We start from the raw sequence: 25409 nt of genomic DNA on the forward strand, positions 1-25409 counted from the left end.
ATATATATTTACTTTAACTTACTCTTCAAAATTGATTCTGTAATAAACTAAACTATAAATAAATTGTACGAATATATTATATAAAAATAATATATAACAAAAGCTGTTTAATTTAATTTTGAACACAAATATTTGGTAAAAATTATAAATAAGGTATTTAAATGATTAAAATTATACCGTATATTTATACTATTGTCTAAATCACTGGTTACGAAAGTTTTGTTACGAAAAACTGTTATTTTTTTTTATCATCGATATACATTTCAACCATATTATAAACCATATCGTATGAGTTCCAATATTTTTATAAAGATTTTATAATGATTTTATAATAAATTTTTTCATTAAAAATTTCAATATAATAACATCAGTCAAATCAAAATTATCATTTACTCTAATTGTTTAGTGTTTAAGTTCAAGTATTTTGTAAACATTTATTTTAAATTAATAGCTTTCACAATATATTCATGAAGAGTTACGGTCATTTTCACTTTCAGTGAATTTATAATATATGCTGTATGTATGTTCTCAATTTGTTGAAAATAAGTAATATTACTGAACGAGATTATAAGATACTAAGTAAATAATGCTTAGTGAAATATGGTGTGATTAACCAAAGTTAAAATTTGGATGTGTTCGATTAATAATTGTAATTCTTTAAATCAACTGCAATTAAGTTCTCGAACTTCAATCATTTTTGATTATTTTGATTTAAATAAATAAATACAATTTTGAGCAGAAATATCTGATTACTTGTAACATGTTCTCTTACTTTATGATTCAGAAGTAAAAAAATTAGCGGGATTGTTATTAATATTTTCCAAAATTAAAGTTTGGTACACATATGAAATTTTTTTATAGGATACTGCTGTGAGATCGCTTTACGTAAGTTTGCAATGAATACTGCAAAGTTGATTTCTAATGCAGAAGAAATTACTGAAGTTTTGAATCAGATGTCCATCAAAGCAGAGGTAGGTTCATATGTTTGCAAAAAATGCATAAAGATAGTTGTATTTCACGTGCAAAAAAAACAAAAAGTCGAAAGCAAAAACTTGGATAAAACATTTACTAATCCAATTGAATCGGATACTCAAGAACCCGCGCTGCCTGTTACTAGAAGCAAATCTAGCATAAATCAAGCTAGCGCTTTATCTTCTAAAAATCCAATTGATCATATAACTTCAGGAAGCCAATTTATTGATTCTCAAACGTTGTCACATTCGTCACAGTCCTCCGGATCAGATACGACGTTTTTGGCGCAAAATTGCATACCACCTGAAATCAAATGTGTTTCTTTGCCAATTCCACGGTGTACCTTATCAGAAAAATTTTGCATCATTAGTGGTAAGGATGATAATAGATCTCGTGTACCAGTTGAAGCTAGGTTGCACTGCTACAGAACATTGCAAGTTTACATACCCACTGGGGCACGTATTTGTCCAGACCATATCTTAAACGACAGGATTTACCAAAATGATCTAAACAAACTACAGATAATTTCAAAAAATTCCGACGTACCTGTTGATGAAATAACAAAATTGATGCAAGGACTAACAGTCGAAAGCAATAAGTCGTTGTTAAACGAAGCTGACACATTCCACTTGAGCGATGATCGTTTGAAAGCTCTGACAGGTTTGAGTCCTCATAACTTACAAAAATTGAGTTTATCTTTGAAATCGCTTAAGAGTTCATAAAATCGGACAGTTATTGAAGCTCTGATAACTTTTCTATTCAAAATGAGAAATGGAGCATCAAATAATAACATCGCAACTGTTTTCAAATGCGATAATGATCAATTAGTATCTGAAATCTGTGATAATGTCATAACATCATTTGAAAGAAATATTTTGCCAACAGGCTTTGGAGTAAAGAACTATATGTCTGAAGAAGAATGCGATGGAATGAGAAAAAATTTGATTGAAAACCATACATTCCGAGATGCTCTACGGTTATTGAAACTAACAGGCGACGAATTAGCTTTAATATTTGATGGCACTTATGTATTGGGAGTACAAATAGAAAATCGCCGTTTTTTCTAATAATTTGAGGCTTTATTGTAAAAAACTCGTTACAATCTCATTCTTCAAAATAATTTCCATCCTTAGTCACAACTTTTTCCCATCTTTCTGGCAGCTTCTGAATTCCTCTTCGAAAAAACTGTTCGTCTTTTGACGCGATCCACGAATCGATCCAATTTTTGGTTTCTTCGTAAGAACGAAAGTGCAGTTCGGCCAGGTCATGCGTCATCAATCGGAACAAGTAGAAATCAGAAGGGGCGATGTCAGGAGAGTACGGCGGGTGCGATAGGATGTCCCATTTCAAAGTTTCCAGGTATGTTTTCACGACCTTGGAAACATGTGGCCGAGCGTTGTCATGCAGAAATATGACCTTGTCGTGCCTTTCCGCGTACTTTGGGCGTTTTTCCTTTAACGCTCGACTCAAACGAATCAATTGCGTCCGATAGAGGGCTCCTGTGATGGTTTCGCGTGGTTGCAGGAGTTCATAGTAAATTACGCCAAGCTGGTCCCACCAAATACACAGCATCAGCTTCGAGCCATGAATGTTTGGTTTCGCTGTCGAAGTTAATGCATGGCCGGGAAGACCCCACGATTTTCTCCGCTTTGGGTTGTCATAGTGTATCCACTTTTCATCGCCGGTCACAATGCCATGCAAAAAACCCTTCCTTTTTTGCCATTGGAGGAGTTGTTCGCACGTGATAAGACGCCGTTCGATGTCCCTCGGCTTCAGCTTGTACGGCACCCAACATCCCACTTTCTGGATCATTCCTAAGCATTTCAAGCGATGGGAAACGGCTTGCTGAGTTACGCCCAATAAATCTGCAAGTTCCTGTTGCGTTCTGCAAGAATCTTCATCCAGCAAAGCCTCCAATTTCGCATCCTCGAACTTTTTTACGGGTCCGGGACGATCCTTGTCATCTACGTCATACTCGCCATTTCTAAACTTTTGGAACCATTCCCGACACGTTCTTTCACTAATGCAGCTGTTACCATAAGTTTCTACAATCATTCGACGCGCCTCAGCTGCATTTTTTCCCGAATGAAATGCAAAAAGCAACACTTCCCGCAAATGTCTCCTGTTCGGCTCGAATTTTGCCATTTTTGCGCACGAACAAAACAAAGCACAGTAAAAATAGACAAGCGAGGTGATGAAGAGTTGTTGACAAATGCCTCAGCTGGCTATGTAACGTTCCTGTTAACAATTTTTTACCGACGTGCAATGCTGACGCCACCTATGGGAAAACGGCGGTTTTCTATTTGTACTCCCAATAAAACATCAGAAAAGCCTAAATAATGAATTCCAGCGACATGCATATTCAGGGCAAAAAAATATGCCTTTAATTAAACCATTCATCATTAGCACTTCTGACGGTTTTGTTGTGGATATCTGCGGTCCTTTTGAAGGTACCAAGAATGATGCAGAGATGATGAAAAAAGTTTTAGAAAATCCAAATAGTGTATTCCAGTTAATGAAAGAAGGTGACATTATTATCGTAGATAGAGGATTCCGAGATGTTGTTCAAATATTAAAGGAGAAAAAGTTCATTGTGATGATGCCAGCTTTGAAAGGTAAAAGAAACCAACTTACCACCACAGAAGCAAATAAGTCGCGCATTGTTACAAAGTTACGATGGGTGATCGAAACAGTCCACGATTAGCTCAAATTGAAATTCAAATTGCTGCATCATATCTTTGATAATAAATTGCTATTAAAGGCAAAGTTACTCTGCCGACTTGCGTGTTACTTGAACAATGAATTCGGTAAACGTTTTGCAACGGATGATAGTATCAGTGATGAGATAATGAATAAAATGCTGAATCCTGCATACACTGAAAACACCCTTGCCGATGAAGTAGCGAAGGCAAATTGGAGTCGCAGAACGACATCGTTTCAAAAATTGAGTGCAAGCGGTCTTGACGACTTCTCAGAAATGTCTGAACGAGATCTAAAAATACTGTTTTCCGGAATCTAGCAGCTTTCTATGGCAATTTCATATTTAGCTGAGATGTTTGACGACCAGGGAGAACTACAATTGAAATGTCTCAAAGCTCATAAGAATATTCTTATGGTTTTAGTAAGATCACACCATGTAAACAGGACAACATATAAGTGTTATATAGAATATAAGTCTCATACATATGGACCCAATGGCACTCAGAGATACCGTTGCAGTTGCCCTAATGGATTGAGAACGGTTGGTTGCTGTTGTCATGCTGCTGCTGTGATATATTATTTATCTTGTGAAAGATATGAAAGTAAGATATTCAGGCCAGCAGAAATACTCACTACATTATTGAGATAAGAAGGCGTGGATTTGTCGACAGCAGAGAATGATATCGATAAAGAGAGTAACCCGAATGATTTTTCAGAGGAACTGGATGAAAGTATCGATCCAGAAGATTATGATAGTGATTAAGAAACGCCATGAAAAAAACGGACATATTAATTGAGATTTGATTTTGTCATAAATAAATTTGATTTACTACAAATGAAATCGTCTTATATAGAGAACTTTTTTCTCAGAAAGTCATCGAGTACCATTGTTTTCAAATTCTTTATAAGCGTAAATAAACTTTTCACGAATTGCGGATCTTCTTTCTGCCTGTGTAAAAAAATAATTATACCATCAATGATATTCTAAGCCTCTTATTACGTGCAATGAAAAATATTTATTGGTACAATAAAATATATATCAACAGAATTGATACTCATTTCCATGATAAAGACATTTCCTCATTTCCTTGAAATCTTGTACATTATTAGAACATTGAATTTAGTATTTTAGCTAAAGTATTTACCTACAGCTGAACTAGAAGCTAGAATGAATCTACGATAGTAGCGATTTCATGTTATGTTTGTATTATAAAGTATGACTGGCATTATTAATTGTTTTACTTTTAAGACATATTTCTATGTAGCTTTTTATTTATCAAGAAATCGAATGAAACAGATCTCGATGTTGCCTAAGGTTCGTATCGTGCCAAAAATAAGGAAACAACAAGAAAAATGAGGGATAATAAAATTTTTTCTTAACATAAAGTTTTTTTTTGGACTTCTAATAGTTTCAAAAAAAGAATAAATATATAAGAAAAGATAAATAAAAATAAATAAATAAATAAATAGATAAATAAAGTTAGAGCATAAATATATAAGAAAAAATTCTTATATGTAAAATTAAAAAAAAGTAGACAAATATTGGGTAGCGGCTAAGTTATAGGCTACGGAATTGACGATAGTTATGATTCTACGTTATATTTCTGTTTGAAAGTATAATTCGCACCAAAAATTTTCCGATTTTCGGGATATATTCTTATGTATTTTTTACCGAGGAATCGAATGAAATAGGTCTCCAGAATGCGGCGTTTAAGCTTCTAGCCGAAAAATGAGAAATAATCGGAAAAAAAGCAAAAAAATCGCATTTTTTGTTAAATAAAACGTTTTTGTGAGCTTCAAAGCATCAGAAAAATTTGGCAAATACATGTTTTTGTTAGGGAAATTTCTCAGAAGTAAATCTAAAAAAGATTTGCCGGAAAATATTATTTCCGGTTGAGTTACAGGCCAAAACGTGAAAAAAGTGCCGAAAATCGTTTTTTTTTCAATTTTCCGCACTTCTAAGGCATCTTGAGGGCTGAAAATTGGTAAGTCGAAGTTTCAAATCACACCAAACAAAGTCCCGTAATTAGTTTCAAAAAACGGCTTAGGGCTCAAATCACTATAGAAAGTCGGCTATGGCCTTTGGACTATAGATTTTACTGCCGTTTGGAGATTGTCAAGGAAAATTTCCCTGCGACACTTTACTCGGTTCCCACAGCTCATGGGAAACGGTTACAACTCTGCCGTTAGTCTTAATACTAAGAAAAAATTATTCCCTTGAAATTTGAAAGTTGAAATAATTTTGCCCGCCGTCACACACAATAATAAACACGAAGAAAATTTCATTATCAGGAATTACAGAAAAAACTATGGAAACAATAGGCTTAATAAAACTGAATATTACGGGCTGTTATTTGATTTTTTTGTTGTACCGGAAGAATTTTCCATTTCTTATAATGGAATTATAGGTATATCAATTCTAAAAATAAACTAAGACTAGACAAAGGGCATTTAAAAATAAATAAAAGTAAAATAAAACTGAAACCTAGATCGGCGAAGAGCAGTGAAAAAGCCTTTTCAAATAAATATGAAAAAAAACGCTCTCTCATGCGTGCACATCGTGTCTCGGTACCGATCTTTGGAGCGCCTCCTGGGGGCTCCCTTTTCGGTTATATGGTGTATGTGTGTGTCACCTGGTGCCACTAGTGGTCAAAAGCAGTGTATGTGTGTGTGTCGTTCAGGATGTCGCCGATGGTGCGCAGCAGCCTGACACAGCTGATTGCCGGCTGCCGCTTCATCGGCGATTTTCCGATCACCCCAGGTGTGCCACCGTTCTCCAAGTGTCAGTGTTAGTGTCTGGAAGTGTAACGGGCCTGCATGTATCATCAACATGCATTTCCGCTGCATTCCCCAGTCAAGTTTTCCGTGTTTTCTCTTCGGCCGGCAACACGTGATCGTGAGTGTGTGTGTGCGTGCGCTCTCTTTTTCTCATAGTGCGCTCTCTTTTTCTTATAGTGCGCTCCATTTTTCGAGCATCCTGCGGATCGCGTTCGTCAACTTGTTTCGTCGATTTCTCCGGTTTAGGTGAACGGATATGGAAAATAATCAGTGTTTGAATTTGGGCGAGTATAGGTTAATATTATAGGCTGCTTACGGGGCAGTAAGGGTCGGGGATAACTTTCCTGAGGTGTTGCAAATAATGCAACACTCTCAGGCAAAGCCTTGTAATGTACCGCATTACAGCTTTCACGAAAGTCATTCATAAACATATGCTTAATCATCAATCCCTCGGCGCGACATCATTCCACTAAATCACTTCTATAACTTTTCTAATTAATATGAAGACTTCAAATTTTATACGTGCATTTTTGTGATAGTGATAAATAATGTAGTATTTAAATAAAAATTAATTTTCTAAAATCTGTAACAGACTTTTAAAGAATCTAATTTATTATAAACAATCAAAAATCAATCAAAAAACAATAAAAACAACAACTTTACACAGAAAGAAGTACGCCTAACTTTTTTTGGCTTTAATCTATCTGTTATATACTAATTAGTTGTAAAGTGTCCCTAAATATAAGTAATTAAATCAAATTACAGGTGCAATAGTTCGACATTTATAGATAAATATAAATAAGTACACGGCCAATATCTGGACATACATTGCCAGAAAAAACAAGGAAGAAAGAAACAACAAGGAAGAAAGAAACAACTTTGTAAGTATAAAACAGCAAGAAATAAAAGAAACAGGAGCAGCCTTATAGAAAATAATATTATTAAGAAAATACAAACAAGCATGTAGGATTACTAGCTCGGCCTACCAAATGCATCAGTTTAAACGAAAAACCTCTTTAAAATACTAGCTATATATAAATAAATAACGAAAATATCTCCAACGAAACCTCAAAACTCACTATACCACAAAAAAAAAGCAACACGAAGATCGCCGCCCAGCGAAGTGGCGTGTAATAAATAAATGCTCTGTAAAAGAACTACTTAATAAGGTCGAAAAAACAATTATACTATCAAAGTACTCTTCAATTACAAAAATTAAAATACAAACAAGAAATTCAGAACTATTCGTTCTAATCGTTAAAGAATTAAAAAGTAAAAATACCTTATTCTATATGTTTTAGAGTGAAGAAAATAAGTCATATAGAGAGATCTAAAAAACATGCAATCATCGGTAAGTATAAACGAACTAAAAATAGAAATTAAATATGATCATCATAATTTTATTAAAATTACAGATGTTGAACACAGAATAACAAAACAAATTATAAGACTATAAAATCAAATTATTAGTTTCGAACCGCTATGTAAATGGAGAAACATTCTCCAACGTACTCAATATCAGGAACTTGGCCACACCAAACACTAAAATTTCCGTTTGCGTAGGAAACTATATGCATAGGATATGCATAGGAAACTATCTTATCGGCGAATTTTCGATTCAGACAAAAATAAAAGAAGGTACACGTGTAAACTGCAACGAGAATTATGTAGCAAGTTACAAATAATATATTGCGAAAAAACTACTGCAACAAAAACTATTTCCATCATTATGATCAAAACAGTTACCGCGAAAAATTCTAATTAACGAAAATAACGCTAGGCCACACCTCTTATATGCACAGCCAGTAAACGGTAATGATTTCAAAACGTAAGAGAAATCTAAACAAACAGGCTTAACCAACGTTCAAAAATATTAGCTAGATGGAAACTATGATGATGCAACTCATGAACATAATGGATACAATTCTAAATCTGATTACAATGTTTATAAATAAAATCGAATGAACTCAGTTAAAATTAAAATAGCAGTTTGGAACGCAAACGGATTATTCAACGAAGTCTTGAACTAAAAATCTTTTTAATAATATTGATTATTGATATAATATTAATATCCGAAACTCACTTCACACACAACATTTTTTTAAATTCTATATATAATTCAAACTACTCTGACAATAAGTCATACGAAGAACAGCAATTATTATTAAAAATATAATTAAAAATCACGTAAACGAATCGTACAAATAAAACTACCTAGAAGCTACTAATGTTACAGTTGAAGATACGAAAATTCCGTTTATGATCTGTGCCATATATTGTTCCTATAGACATTCTATTAATAAAAAACAAAACGAAAAAAACTTCAACAGTTTGAGACACTGATTTATCACAGTAGGTAACTATAACGCGAAATATGAATGTTGGGGATCAAGTTTGTTTTTCCAAATCCAATAAAAGTTTTTCTGTATTCAGTAACACAAGCGGAAATTTTAATACCAATACCCAAGGATGAACCTACCTATTGTCCTCTGATTTAAATAAATTAACTGAATTAAATGACTTTACAGTCATCAAAGAATTATGCTCGAAACGACTAACAGACAAATCGTATCAAATTTCGGTTTATTATTAAAACTCAAAATAGAACCTTATCTGAAAATATTTACTCACTTTTAATTTTTATCTAAACAGTAGGACTTTAAAAGTTAAAATACATAATGCAACTATAAAACTATATAAAATTATAGAAGCAGCTATCCTCCAAGACAGTGTTCTAGGTCGGTTATTATATTTAATTTATACCTATGATCTTCCAACTATAGAATATATCGCTTATGCAGATGACTCAGCAATAATAATATCACATTTTATAACAACACAAGTTTAGAGACTTAAATGCAGAAATTTCTAGAAATGGGCTAACTTTAGTTCGAAAAATGGAGGAAAACGATCAACAAAGTAAAATCAATACAGGTAACTGTTATATTGTTGTATATTTGTGTTATATATTTTATATATTTATGTTATATATTTTTGTTATATATTTGTGTTATATTGTGTTATATATTTGTTGTAACGTTGAAAAAAGAAACTCGCCTTCCCACTTCATATAAAATATAAAAAATCTACCGATTCCACAAGAAAATAAGCCGCACATTAAAGTGGCGGGACCATATGTGGATTAAGTGGAAGCAACTCAATATACAGTAACGAAAATTCTACTAATTGTTAGGCAGAAAATCAAAATTTTCAATTAATTATAAACTGTTAATATATGGATGCAAAATTAAACTAACATGAACTTGTCGAATACAATTGTGGGGCTTGGCAACAAAATCAAATACAGGCATTATTGAAAGATGCCATAATAAAATCCTAAGAGCCATCGTGAATGCAGCCTTGCTCGTAACAAATAAGATAATTATAAAAGACATTAAGATGACAACAGTAAAAGAAGAATGAGAAACTGCAAGCAGAAAGTACATAAATAAAACATAATGTAAATATATAAGAGTTTTACATGGATCATTAGACAAGTACCTTCATTTATTAGCATATCACTAATTTATAATTATCATTATAAAATTTATATATTGTTCTTTCATTTTTATATATCGTTTTTTCATATAATAATATAAATAAATAAATTATAAATTTTTTATTTATTGATAACTCTGTTATAAATCAGTTATCAAAGTGTCAAATTCTTGCTTATCTTTCTTAATCTGCTAGGATCACTGTTGTATATTCAAATTCGAATATTTTATTTATTTATTGCAAAATTACTAGTGATATTTAGTTGCAAATTGAATTAAGTTAACAAATACGTATTACATGATCATAATAAGTTGAAATTCGAGATAAGCACATTGAAATTTACCGAAAAAATGCTTTCTTCGTTTGAAAAACATTCAATTATTGATTTTGCATCGAAAACAATAAATTTCCCATGACATCACGTTTCTTAAATGGTCTTTATTTTGATAAATTACCCTAACACATTCACGCGTATAATTGAAGTAGCGCCGTTGTTTTAATAACACCTTTCCTCAGTTTTCGAATGTGTGACGGGTTGCTTTGGCGCAGTAGAAAGCGAAAACAAGATAAATCAGACTGAACCGTTATAATACAAGGGTCGTTCAATAAGTTCGTGACTTTTCGGAAGATGATGATATTATCGCTATTTATTTAAACTTCAGAAAATATTATGGAGACTGCTCCATCACATGGCATGGTTCCAAAGTGATTTACGGAATTTCGTTGTGGCCGTAGGAGCGCAAGTGATACTGAGCATTTTGGCCGCCTAAAAGAGGTGACTAGTCAAGACATGATTGATAAAGTTCATGATATTGTACTCGCTGATTATCGATTGAAAGTGCGTGAGATTAGTGAGGCTCTTAATACTTCAGTAGAATGCACATAGAACATTTTACATGAATGTTTAGGCATAAGAAAGTTGTCTGGAAGATGGATGCCACGCTTGCTCACAGCTGATAACAAGTGAACTCGTGTGGTTGCATCTGAGCAATGTTTCCAAAGGAAGGTAATCCAAAGGAGTTTTTGCAATGCTACGTTATTGTTGATGAAATATGGATTCATTATTATAAAAATTATACGAAACGAAAAATCTGTTGAAAATGTGGACTGGGTCGAAAAAAGGGATAACGATATGATCAGTCGGAAAAGTCCTGGCAACAATTTTTTAGGACTCAAGCGGTATAATATTAATCGATTATCTACAGAGTAGAAAAACTATTACAGAAGAATATTATGCCTTGTTAGACCAATTTGATGCCATATTAAAAGTCCTCATCTAGCAAAAAAAATTCTTTTCCGCCACGACAATTTACCAGTTCATAAGAGTTCCATTACATTGGCAAAATTATTTAATTTACACTACGAAACAATTCCTTATCCATTATATTCTCCAGTATTGGCCCATTCCGATTATTTTTTGTTTTCTGACATGAAAATTTTCCTTGCGGGTAAAAGATTTTCATCCAACGAAGAGATGGCTCTGACAAATCTGAGTAATTCGAGGATAAAAAAGGATTTGATAAAAATTAATTTTTCAGAAGGCATAAAAAAACCTTGAATACTGATATAATAAATGTCTAGAGTTAAGAGAGAAATATGTTGAGAAATAAATTAGAATTATTTAAATATTTTTTCATTTAAGTTTACGGACTTATTGAACGACTCTCGTACATTTTTTAATAATTTACCATATTTAAATTGTAAACCTAAAACTATTTATAAAAACAACTGTCTTATTTGATAAATATTTTGAAAACTAACAAAACTCATAATGTCATCGAAAACAATAACTTACATTCTTATTGGACTGACCGCTTTTCCAAATGTTTGTCGAACTCGAGGTAGTGTTATTGGTGTAAGTGAACGTTTTCTTCTCTTATCACGATCTCTATCACGATCTTTATTCCGCTTGTCACGATCTTTTCCAAGATCTTTATCTCGATCACGATCTCGTCTATCTCTTGAACGAGATCTACGCCTTCTATCACGGTCTTTATCTCTATCACGAGTTTTATCTTTGTTTCTATCTTTATCCCGGTCCTTGCGCTCTTTATCTCGATGATCTCTCGATCGCGATCGAGATCGAGAACGATGTTTATTCTTGCTGAAATCAAATAGTTCAATTGAAACATAAATCATTATCTGAATATTGTTGAACATTTTCAAATTTTTTACTATTTTATTGATTATCAAGAAACTGACATATCTTCCTCAGAATTAAACTATGAAAATCAGTGTTATTATTGCTTTTAATAATATGATTGAAAATCATGTACTGGTTTCATACTTTTCTCGTAAATAACAAATATTTTATTTAAAATTCAAATTGAAGAAACTGCTGAATCTATTAATGAAGTTTTTCCTAAAATGCGAATAAAAATCTGTGATTCTTTTCTTTAGTTATACAGGAAAGGCTATTATTAAAAATGCACCCACATTACTTCGTCTAGGTGAATTTTCACAAGATATATGTAGGGTAGAAGTTGCTTGACTTTAAGGGGGACTTATTTTGATTTCCAACCTTGCGTTTGACCATGGAAGTCATATTCAAAGACATTTCAAGGTCAAATTTGTTTTTTAAATGAAAACCCCTATTTTTTACTTCGGACTGAGGAAAAGCAGGAATTTTTACCTAAAAATAAGGTAACATAGTCGGGGTCGGATTGCCTTACAAGATTATGTAGAGATCAGTTTTTTTTTTTTATACTTTCCACTTGAATGCTTAGGCAAGCCTATAGTCAAGCAAAAAATGAGTCAGACCAAGTTTACGCAACTTGAGGAGGACATATTCCTGTAGTCTTACCTTTGACCTTGAAAGTCATGTTCGAGGTTTCAAGGTTATTTTCAATCGTGATAGGTCGAAATCATTAAATTTATTAATTAATTATATTAGGGAATATTGAAAATAAAAATTTTTTTAAATCGACAATCGATTCGATAAATTTTTTTCTATCACCTTTTTTCGGGAACTATAATCATTTAAAATTGCCCTGTACCAACTAGAAGAAATTAAGCCCGTTTTGTCATTTCGTAATAGATAATCAATGTATGTTTCAGGACAGATATGTCCCTAGGAATTAAGCCCTATGCTTAAGCATATATGCACGTTTGAGAACAGATTTGCCCCTAGCTTTTTGATCAGTAGAATTAATTTATGGACAGATCAATTTCTTTTTAACAGGTAATAGGGTACTCGGTAGAAAATTCCTATGTTTGAGCATATATGTATATTTCAGGACAGATTAGTTCCTAGAGACTAAAGACCTTAGTGCTCTAGTTCAAGTAGTTTTTGATCACTAGAATTAATAAATTTATAGCCAGATTTATTTCATTTTAATTATTATAGTTATTTTTCAATTAAACAATGAGTATAGGGAATACTTCATCATGCGTTTGGCTCTGCTTCTAATTTTCAAAATAAACGGATGCGCCGGGGAATTGAACTCACGTTTTCTGTGTTCACACTTTTTTTGAATAGCTTTTTTTTGCAATGAAGTTACTTAGGTGACCGCTAGTTCCTACTAATTGAACGATACTACCACAAGCTAAGCTAGCTATATCTGATGAAATGGAATATATTTTTTCTTATAAATTTTTTTGGGGTGATCGTACTATCTACTCGTACTTTCTATTCATCCTTTTTTTCAACACTTGAACTTCGACATTTGAAAAATTTATTCTAAACCTTTTTTTTCAAAAAATATGAAATCTTTTGGAAGGAGATGTATTTTACAAAGAGCATTTTCATTTGTCGACGGAAGGGTTTTTCCTGTCGAAAGGGTAAGTTATTTAACTATAAAAAGTTTTCCGTCGAAACTGATTCATCAGTAGTTCTACAACTCACTTACTTGTGCTCATAGTTCATAGCTAAAATATATTTAAAAAATGGCATTTATTAAACAATTTTTAATATTCCTGGAAAGAGTAAGTACATAGTTACATTTATCTACAATAATGTAGCATATAATAATTTTTTAAAATCAATATTTACTCTGCAGTTCAAATGATTTCATGAGACATCCTGTACGAATTGCTAATAAGCGTTTTTGTGGTGGTACGTATTTTTTTTCTGTTATATTTTTTTCTTATTTGTTTCATTGTTTCATAATTATTTTCATTTTTTCATATGCTTCAAATAATCAAATCAGAGACCCCACAAGGGGTTCATATTATAATTATGATGGGGAGAATTCAACAGATTGTGACGGTAAACGTCTTATTAGCGCTGACAGCCCAACCATGCGGCTGCCTGCGGGGGCAGCACCTATCGGTTGGGAAAAGATGTGACGAGGGAATTCGGCACAAGACGTGACGGAACGCGCACGTATGGAAATGAACTAGTTGAAGATTAGAACCCGCACACTCAGCTGCTGCTAGTGACAATTAGAGTTTTCCCCGAGTTTTCTTGGAGTGCTAAGACGAGTCAACTGATAAGGATCGACAGGAGCTATGCATGAATCAGACCAGAGCGAGTGCGTGCTAGTGTGCGTGAGTGAGGGGTTTTACCATCGAGGGCGAAACCGAAAACGCGAGATACCTCGTGACAAAGACAGACTTTGCCGCAACTAGAGTGCGAACTTTTTCTCTCGTGCTCCGTGCGACTGCTAATAAGGTAAGCTGGCCAGCTTAATTTCGCGACTGCTATGATTGCTAATGACTAATTTTTCGTACTCCATAAGAAGCGTGCATGTATTAACTCGGTGAACAAAGTGCGGCGACCAATCCGACACTACATGTTATTGTCGCGCGCGCGCTTTGTAAACATAAACACGCGGGCCTAACAAACTGTAGAAATAAGAGGGAATAAACGATCTCTAATGTGATATTGATTGTAATTTTGATGTTATTATTTCACGCTAGTAGAAAGTTGGTTGACTGACACCCGTTCCCTCCTGCTCTCCGACTTTCGAATTTGAACGTTTAGGTAATCCCGCGCGCTCTTCGATGCGATCGCGCGCTTAATTAAATAGACGGATATCTACCCCGTTACATGGTGCCCAACGTAAAAGAACCTACAGCGTTTATGATTGTTCAAAATGCCGGTTCTAAACATTGACCTTGCGCTTAGTCAACCAGCGATTTAGGTGACAATCAAAGTGTTGTTGTGCACATTTTGAGTTAAAAGCCACATAGAAAACATCGCCTCTCTGTTAGTTAGCTTGCGAAGGCCCGCCGCGACGATAATTTGTAAACAGTCGTTGTAAGCGCGTGCGAGTGCGACCGAACGACTCTTAGCCAAAGCGTAAACACCAATAAGTTTTGAAAGTTGCCACAAATCAATAATATTACACCCGTTGGCTCGGGGAAAACTAACACCGGCAACATTCAAACAAAAGAAACTCAAATTGATAGTTTTATTTGATATAGTGTTGTCTTAACGTAAATGTATTTTTTTCGAATATTGATAGCTGCGGTTATTGGTGACTACGCATATAGACGCTCGTTCTAATATTTTAGATACTAACCAACACAGCCGCGCTAACAAACAGTTAGTGCGCCTGATAGGCAGGATCATTATATTGCGCAATAGCGAGCAAAGAATCTTTCGGTAAACACAACATTAAATACCCGTTGTTAAGACTATTATCGGCCAGTAAAGTCTAAATTTGTGCGTGTTTGCTTGTGAATATTAGATATAGCACTCGAACTCGCATCATCCGTAAAACAAGCGTGTAAATCTGTACAAAAACTAGTCGCAACATAACTAACAGATGACAATGGACTGCACTCAAAAAGAAGTCGAAGACTGGGTGTTGACGCTCCAAGACGAGGAAATAAACGAATACCTCGAACACTTGGAGTTCAAGACAAGCGGGAATAAGCTCTAGAGAGCTGGGCGACTGCAAATTTGGTAGTTAGGCGACTACTCTGCGGCGGATTTCGTACAAGTCGACAACCAACACAGCAGTCCAGCAAGAAGAGCAGTCCTACGCTCGGAGCTCATAGTATCCATATGCGCGGAACACACAGCATCCGAATAAGAAGGTGAACACCCACTAGCCCAGCTAATGCAAAGTGCAGAGGTGATATTGCGGATTCAGGAAACAGCGATAAACATCACAAACGTACTGGACGACGGCGAAAGTACTAGCAGTAATAAGTATATTACTATAACGGCTAATGATGGTAGCCAGTTTCAACTTCCGCCGGCATTTGCGGTAATGATTCAAGACCTCATTTTCCGCTCCAGAGAAAATGAGAAGAAGCTCGAGCTGCTAGACTCGTTAAGAGTAAACGTGTCGAGTCTAACGAAAGTATTAGACCAGATATACAACAACTGCAGCAATGTTAAGAGCCAACTGGACGACCTATCTGCCAGAATGAGCGCATTGGAAAATGCCGAAAACAGGAATGTACGGTAAGATAATGCGAATAATTCTAGCGAAAAGCGACAACAAGAAAACACGCGTAAGAGCGTAGTATTCCAAGATACCTTCACCTATTATTACGACACCAGATTACCTCACAGTACTCCAGCTGGACCCGAACAGAGGCCCACGGGGGCCACCGGCAGGATCCCCCGCCGGACGCTCCCTTTCGGAGAGGGTGGACAGCATCAACTCAGTGGAGTTAATGCTGAAGTGAATAACAACCCGCCGAGCACGTAATCATCTCAGCAGACAACAAATCCTTGGTCGACTACAAGGGATGTTGGTCGCATTGTCCGAGGATGGAAACTGAAGTTTTTAGGAGAGGGCAATGCGAGTATTGACACCTTCCTGTCTAGGCTGGACAACTAGAGGAACGGCGCGGAACTCAAGGAAGACGAGATGCTCCTAACGGTATCGGAGCACTCGTCGGTCCCGCCCTCGCCTGGTACGAGGCGATGAAGGAGGAATGGCTCTCCTACGCCGAATTCGAGATGGACGCAAGGGAATGGTTTGGGATCAGCGTGCAGCAGCAACAGCGTCGGATGAGGGAAATTGAGAGCCGATACCAGGGCCCCGACGAACCCGTGAACATCGCCAACATGATGGGCCTGATGAAGCGACTAAACCCCCAAATGACGCCTGATTGCCAATTGGACATTCAGGGCCAGGTGCGGAGATCCAAAGTGAGCTCCATACGAACCCTGAATGCGCTGGCCACGGCGACACAGAACAGCTTGCACCAGAGAAAGGCAGAACGGGTGATACCGGATCCACAATCAACTCTGTACCCGGAGTTAGCATACCACCCTCGCACCGATGGAAGAAAAGGCCGCAAAGGCAAAGTGGCATCAATGTCCAGTGATAAGCCGGAGGCCAGCGACAGGTTGGACCGTATGGAGAAAGTGCTCGAGAAGATGACGCACCAGGTTGTTTACACACCGACGCCCTCGGGGGTGACACCTAGTTCGAGCCTAGAGGCAGTTGATGGCGAAATGATGGCTCCACCCGCCGATCTACTGAGCCAAGTGCTATTATCTCTCAAGGAGATATCTGAAGGGATGAAGCACAACCTCGTTGGGAAAAACTTGACCTCGGAAGACCGCACTAGGAAGCCGGAAAATCCTCGAAAACGGGAGAGAGACTTCTCCAAACCACTCAAGTGCATCGAGTGCGGGTTACTGGGGTACAGGAAAAAGTAATGTCCCCAATGCAATAAGGGAAACGAGGAAAGGAGTGGTTAGGTGGGGTTGACCCGACTCCTTCATCCCCTAAAATAAACCCCATAAACGAGATCTCGCGGTCTTCGCCAATACAGTCAGCACCGATAGTAGCGAGCGTGTCGAGCGACGAGAGCGAGAACTCCCCTAGTGGCGCCAATGATGAACGTGGCGATAAAGTGAACACGGAGAGAGAGGGTATTGACGTTAGTAAAGCCCAAGACCCTAGACCGGCCGAGGTGGTGGCGAATGGATCCCGCACGCCCTCGGGGGCGCGGGTAACGGCAGATAAACCGTCAAAGAGTAACCCCGGGGAAACTCCGATCGTTCGAACCAAGGTGGTTCGAACGACAAGTGGCGTCACTTTACCATGCGAGAGCACAGTGGCTAGCGCTATAGTGTGCAAAGAGCAAGGCTGTGGAGCCGCCGAATCTGTTTCGCAATATTCCCCGGAACAGGAAACGCGCTGGTGGCTGCCGGTGAAAATAGGAGACTTCCAGATATGGGCTCTCTATAATCTGGGAGCTTCCACCACAGCAATGGGTAGTAATGCTCTGCAAATAGCGTCTGTGCTAGGCATCAGGTTGGATACCACCCACGCGGGTACGGCAGGACTACCGGATGGTCGTAAGTTAACGGTCGTTGGTCACGCCATGTTGCCGTTCACCGTGGAGAATATGACAATGCCGACGAGGGTAGCTATCCTCCCAACCCTCGTTGATTAATGTATCCTAGGAGTGAATTTTTTTATACTGTTTAGAGCGGTACTTGTCCCCGACGGTAATACGTTGCTGTTCAAGAAATCACAAACCAAGATGAAGCTAGAGGTAGCTAGCTTAGAGGCTGGTCCAAGATTAGCTACGATCGGACTAGCCGAGGTGACAGCCTCTCAACAGGCGATATTGCAGAGGACCATCGGCGAGGCCTTATCGCAGGCCCCCGTGGGACTGGGATGTGCGGCAGGCATTGAACACAAGATTCGGGTAGGTGATACGAAACCGATCAAGCAGCGCTGCTATCCAGTATCACACAAGGTCGAGCAAGAAATGCATAGATTGGTAAGGGAGATGTTAGATCAAGGGGTGATCGAGCCAGCTGATAGCGGCTGGTCGAGCCCAGTGGTTATGATACGCAAGAAGGATGGCTCGTATCGATTCTGTATAGACTTCAGGAAGGTCAACAAGGTCACCGAGCCAAACGCGTATCCTCTCCCGTTTATGCAAGATATATTGAGGCGCTTACTAAACGCGCGCTATATCTCCACACTCGACCTCAGTAGTGCATATCACCAAATACCACTCAAACCCGAATCTCGACCTATCACGGCCGTTACCGTACCCGGATTGGGGCATTTCCAGTTCGTACGAATGCCATTCGGTCTCTCGTACGCCGCACATTGGAGCTATAGAGGCGGGTTGGTTCAAAACCACCTAGATGAAACAATATTTGATGGAATTAAAAATTTCTTGAACGAGATTATTGGTAATTCAATTCGTCAGAGAACTACGAAGCGTTATTTTTGTAAATCATAAACCTTAAGCCCTGAAACCATGAATTCTAAACCCCAAATCCATAACCCCTTAGCTATATAGTTGAACATATATATGTCCACTTCATATCCGTTCCTAAGCATGGTTCCAGAACAATTTAGAATAATTTTCAAGGTCATTTGAAGGTCAGAGTTTATTAATAGAAAACCTCTATTTTGACACCGAATTCGAAAAGAGCGAGAAATTTTAAGTCTGAAATTGTACTTTAAAATTTCATTTTTCACAAGTGCTCAGAAGCTGTTGCTTTAAATGAGCTAATCTTACTTTTAGCGCTACCCAGAAACAACGACGTGGACGTAGTAAGGACTGTTTCCTTTGGGCTGCTTGATTAAAGTGAGTCCCCTTGCCTCTCACTGTTTGGGGTGCTTGATTAAAACTAAAAAGGTTCTTCTTGTAATCATAATTTACCATTATTCCAATATTAACATACTTTTTACAGCCTTATCTATTTCAAGTTTAGTGTTTTTCATTTTGTATCTCAAACTAGAGATGTATGGATTAGATGAAATAAGTAATTTATGAATCAAATCGGTATTAGTAGCGATTCTACTACACTTTCTTGTATTGAACTTTCGGTAATGCTTCACGTCCTTGTTTCGAGATTCCTGAGATTTTTCAGATAATAAACCTATTGGAATTAGTGCAAAATGGTCAATGATTTTATCTCCACGATAAAGTATCTTATGCACAGATGCTGGCATATAGTACCAATTATATAAATTTATATACGAGGTGTATTCAAAAAGTAACGAGAATTTTTAAATTTCGCGGGTTTGGAGAGTCCGCTTGTATAAAATTTTTTTTTATTATGTTGGTACACATGCCCCTGAAGTACGATAAAATTTTCAGCAATATTCATTGCTTACTTTTTAAGTGGCAGCCACTAACGTTAGACGTTTTTTTCGAGCTCGGCGATTTTCGTTTGTGAAAAAAAATGGATCAAAGAATTTGTATTAAATTTTGCGTAAAAAATGAAATAAAGTGTAGTAAAGTTTGTCAAATGTTAACAAAGGCATATAGTGAGTCTGCTATGAGTAAAGCAAGGATTTATAAGTGGTATAAGCGTTTCCAAGATGGCCACGAAAACGTTGAAGATGACGAACGACCCGGACGCCCAAGCACATCAACAACCGATGAAAACGTGAAAAAAGTGAAAGAAATGGTTATGAACGATCGCCGAATCACAATCAGAGAAGTCGCTGATGATGTTGGCATATCAGTTGGCTCATGCCATCAAATTTTTTCGAATGTTTTGGGTATGACACGTGTGGCAGCAAAATTCGTTCCAAAATTGTTGAATTTCGAACAAAAACAGCGGCGAATGGAAGTTGCTCAGGAGTCGCTAAATGAAGTCAATAACGATGCAGAACTACTAAAACGTGTTATAACAGGTGACGAAACATGGGTTTACGGATATGATGTCGAAACTAAGGCTTAATCGTCCCAGTGGAGGCATTCTGGATCGCCAAGACCGAAAAAGGCTCGACAAGTGCGGTCGAATGTGAAGGTTATGCTCACTGTGTTCTTCGATTTTAATGGCATAGTGCATTATGAATTCTTGCCACAAGGTCAAACAATCAATAAGCAGTACTACCTACAAGTTCAACGTCGTTTGCGTGAAGCAATCCGAAAAAAACGCCCGGATTTGTGGCAAAACAATTCATGGCTTTTGCACCACGATAATGCGCCTGCTCACACTTCATTGCTTGTTCGTGAATTTTTGGCCAAAAACGAAACTGTAACGATGCCTCAGCCTCCATATTCGCCAGATATGGCTCCATGTGACTTTTTTCTATTTCCAAAAATAAAGAGAACATTAAAAGGCCGTCGTTTTACAAGCATAGATGACATTAAAAGCGAATCGCTGAAAGAGCTAAAAGCTATTACAAAGATCGAGTTTCAAAAGTGTTTCGAGGATTGGAAAAAGCGTTGGCATAAGTGTATTGTATCCGAAGGGGACTACTTTGAAGGCGACAACATTAATGTAGATGAATAAATAAATATTTTTTTCATAAAACGAAAATTCTCGTTATTTTTTGAACACACCTCGTATAATTGTAAAGTTTCTTTTGCATAAAACTTAAATTTCATGGTGTCAATTTTTATACCACATGCAATAGTTTGTAATATGATTCCAAATCTGACGATTAATTGTTTGTCGACACCTGTTATTTGGGATGCCAAGTCAGGATCACGAAAAAATCTTCTTGCAGTATTACCGTCATTGGAAGATCCTGTCCCTTGTTTTGGGTAATCTATAAGTAAACCTGTTTTATCTTTGAACATTTTTTGGATCCTAGTTTTAGCTAATTTCATTTGTTCTTTTTCTTCAATCGATTTTGCAGTCCACTTGCAGAAATCTAATCTATATGCTATATGAAGAATACATTCCATAAATCGTATCCATGCATGCAAACTTGATAAGCCATATTTAAAATTATCAAGTATCTCAGTTTTTTTCGATAACTCATTCAAATTATTCATTTGTGATGGTGTTGCTTTACATATTACACAAGATGCGGATGAAGGTGTATCTATTAATGTCTGTACGACTTTTCCACCTATCATAGTTAGATGCAGCGAGTGCTTTACATAAATTTTTATACCAGCAATCTCTAGTGACGTTGGTGATAGAGCGTTGATTTCAGATTTTATTCGAGCTACTTTATCAAGAGTGTTCTCTGGTGTTTCTTTGATATATTCGAAACTGATAACTCGGCAATATCTAGTCGAGCCAGATTCTGGATTAGACCAAATTTTTTTTCTTAAATTTGGTATAATTTCTTCTAATGTAAGCGGTACCATAGATATCATAAAAATACTACTGTCTGATGTAGTGCCATCAGTAAATTTTTGTTTATATTCACTCTGATCAGAAGCACCATCACATCCCCATTTACAAGTCATCATAAGAGATACTTCAGTTACATTTTTAGGTATGAGAGAAATAACAGTAGGTATTTGTAGTAACCGCTTACATGTATGATCTAATAAAGTTTGCAAATCAATGGAAACGTGTTTCTCAGTTATTAATATACTTGAAGGTACAGGATAGCATTCTGCTTTTGCTTATGCAAGCTTTTTATAAGGTATAAAAATATCTGCATTCATTTCTTTAGATCGTTTTCGAATCGTATCATACTGCCACCGAGATAACTTTGTATCCTCAATAAGAGCTAATGATTCAGTTTCGGTAAATGTAAGTAAGTTGCATTCTTCATTGTTTAAAAGGCATTCAATAACATGTATCAAATGTTTCTTTCCAGAATCTCTTAAGTTTTTATAAAAAGCCTGTTTTATTTCTTCTTCTGAATAACTTTCAGACAGAAGTAGTATTTTTCTGCGCTTAATAGATGTAGAACTACCTTCGTAATTATCTAATGATGGTCTGCCACCACTTGGGGCATCCTCTTTAAGATCAATAATAACATTTTCTGATAACCACTGGCAATTTTTATTTCTAAATACATTTTCTTTGTAAAATGCAGAAGATAATTTCATTTTGAAGATGCGCAGAAAACTAATACTAAGTTTTTTCTTCACGCGCGATAACTGTTCTTCGTCTAAGTTAGGATAAATCGTATTAACATAACTGATTAAGCAATCAACATTTTGTTCATTTTTATCGACTTTGAACAATACGTCACATAAGTTTAAGTGGGGTAGAGTAAGAGATTCCATTTTAAAATATTAAGTGTGATGTAAGTGTGATGGAAGAATACTAATAATACTGCAAGTATGCACAAGTCTCTATTTTTTTAAAATACACTAAAATTAAAAAAAATGGACTCTCGAATGATTGTGATGAAAGAATGTGATGTGAATGGTTATAGATAATACAATACAAATATGACTTATAAGTATTACTAATGAATATTACTTATATTAAAGGAAATTATTTAGCAAATTTTAACTTAAACGTTATATGTGGTTAAATTTTTTATACATCTTATTCGTATTGATAACGACTACTGTTATTCCATTTCATTTACAATTTGAGTTACTTGAATTTGACATATTCAATTTTGCTTGTTCTAATTATAAAAATATTATTTTATTTATAGTTTTTTCTTGTAATATAACTGATTTAGGTTTGTAAATCGATCTACTCGCAATACATTATAATAAGTTGCATACTATAGAAAGAAAAATAGACAGCCATACATAGTTGTTTTAGATTTTCACCATAAACATAAAACAGTAACTTTCAAACTTTCACTATTATAAGCTTTCAATGATGTAGAATAAATTGGGATTACAATTTACTGTATAAGTATTTGAAATTACACGATTAAGAAATTTAAATTTATAATTGACATAGAGCTTACATAATGAAATCTGTTATTAAAAAAAAAAATGATGAAGTCAGGATAAAAAGACATAATGAAGTGCAATGTGTTAAATGAATTCTACGAGAGAGAGAGACTTTGTGGGTTTGAAGTATTGGGTTTGTGGGTTTGGGGTTTGTGTGTTTGGGGTTTGTGGGTTTGGGGTTTGTGTGTTTGGAGTTTGTGGGTTTGGGGTTTGTGAGTTTGGGGGTTTGGGGTTTGGGGTTTCGGGTTTGTGGGTTTTAGGTTTGTGGGTTTTATTGAGTTTGTGGGTTTGGGGTTTGGGGTTTGTGGGTTTGGGGTTTTCGGGTTGTGAGTTTGAAGAATAGGCTTCGTAGCTCTCTTCCATATAGTATAAAAAAGATCCTCACCAAAAATTATAAAGTTTGAACAAGATTTCTGGCCTCTAGGTGTTTTTGAACCTATTGACCACAATGAGCGCCGTCGCCACCTTCCAACGGTTAATAGATAGCGTGATCGGACCTGAGTTTAGCGATTTCGCCTTCCCCTATTTGGATGATATCATCGTAGTATCGTCCAAATTCGAAGATCACCTGAAACAACTTAAAACCGTGTTGGATAGGTTATTTCGAGCCGTCTTCTGTGACCTCTTGCCGGAAGATGAAACCCGACGGCGAGATGATGACGATACACCAACCACCAAGGGAATCGAGGCGACGAACATCCCGCCTACTGCGAGTGATGCGACATCGCGCGGAAACGGGCGCGCCGTTACTACGGATATGATAACGCGATAACTTCGAGCCAACCTCGTCACGCCCCTTCCGATCCTCCCGATAAGATCCTGATAACCGTCCCTCCAACTAATGCAGCCAAGTGCCCACGAGGGAGACCTCGTAAGAACGCGCTAACCACCCAAACTACACCGTATCGACAGAATCCACGTATCTCCCTTCCATCGTTGGGAAAAGGAAGAGGGGTAGACCGCCGAGAACACCGACCATGGATACATGAGGCCCTGCGAACGAAGGACCTGGAAGACCGACGCAAAGGACCCCACCTTCAATCCCGGCGACAAAGGCCCCGGGCAGCCGAATAGGCGCCCACCTTCGATACCCGAGGAAAAGGTTATCAAAACTGACGCGAGGGACTGTTACAGGATGAAGATCACCTTTGAGCAGTTCGAGGAAGCGGCAGCCGCCCTCATTAGGCTGGACCTAGGTCCCGCCTAATGAGGGAGTCGTGCGTCGAGGGAGTTGTGCGTGCCGCCCTGCACCATCTCGAAGAGAAGAGAGGCTGAGATTGGAGGCACGCGGGTGCCCCCCGTTAGACGCAGAAGGCTTGGAGGTATCCCGGTGACCAGCCAGGTAAAAGGTCCCTGGCCCCCGTGGGGAGGGCCGCACCCCCACCAATAACCAATAAACAGATGAAATATCACATAGAACATGACCTTTTATTATCCTTTACCCCCTTAACTTCGAAAGGAACAGCGCTAATGATTTTATCGTCGAGGACCCCATAGGTCCAGACTAGAAGGGGGCTGTGACGGTAAACGTCTTATTAGCGCTGACAGCCCAACCATGCGGCTGCCTGCGGGGGCAGCACTTATCGGTTGGGGAAAGATGTGACGAGGGAATTCGGCACGAGACGTGACGGAACGCGCGCGTATGGAAATGAACCAGTTGAAGATTAGAACCCGCACACTCAGCTGCTGCTAGTGACAATTAGAGTTTTTCCCGAGTTTTCTTGGAGTGCTAAGACGAGTCAACTGATAAGGATCGACAGGAGCTATGCCTGAGCCAGACCAAGGCGAGTGCGTGCTAGTGTGCGTGAGTGAGGGGTTTTGCCATCGAGGGCGAAAACGCGAGATACCTCGTGACAAAGGCAGACTTTGCCGTAACTATAGTGCGAACTTTTTCTCTCGTTCTCCGTGCGACTGCTAATAAGGTAAGCTGGCCAGCTTAATTTCGCGACTGCTATGGTTGCTAATCACTAATTTTTCGTACTCCATAAGAAGCGTGCATGTATTAACTC

General features: G+C 37.2%; 1 protein-coding gene across 4 annotated transcripts in view; it reads right to left on the reverse strand.

The window, feature by feature from the left end:
* Positions 1-25409, reverse strand: part of LOC131666738 (RNA-binding protein 39) — a 591952-nt gene that overhangs the window by 316130 nt on the left and 250413 nt on the right. For all 4 annotated transcript variants that reach the window (XM_058939621.1, XM_058939637.1, XM_058939627.1 and 1 more), the window contains one exon: positions 11744-12052. In XM_058939621.1, coding sequence (XP_058795604.1) covers positions 11744-12052 — 309 coding nt within the window. The remainder of the gene's footprint in view (positions 1-11743; positions 12053-25409) is intronic.

Source organism: Phymastichus coffea, unplaced genomic scaffold (genome assembly GCF_024137745.1).
Source record: "Phymastichus coffea isolate CEN01 unplaced genomic scaffold, Cenicafe_Pcof_1.1 PCOF00004, whole genome shotgun sequence".
In the NCBI taxonomy this organism is placed as follows: Eukaryota; Metazoa; Arthropoda; class Insecta; order Hymenoptera; family Eulophidae; genus Phymastichus; species Phymastichus coffea.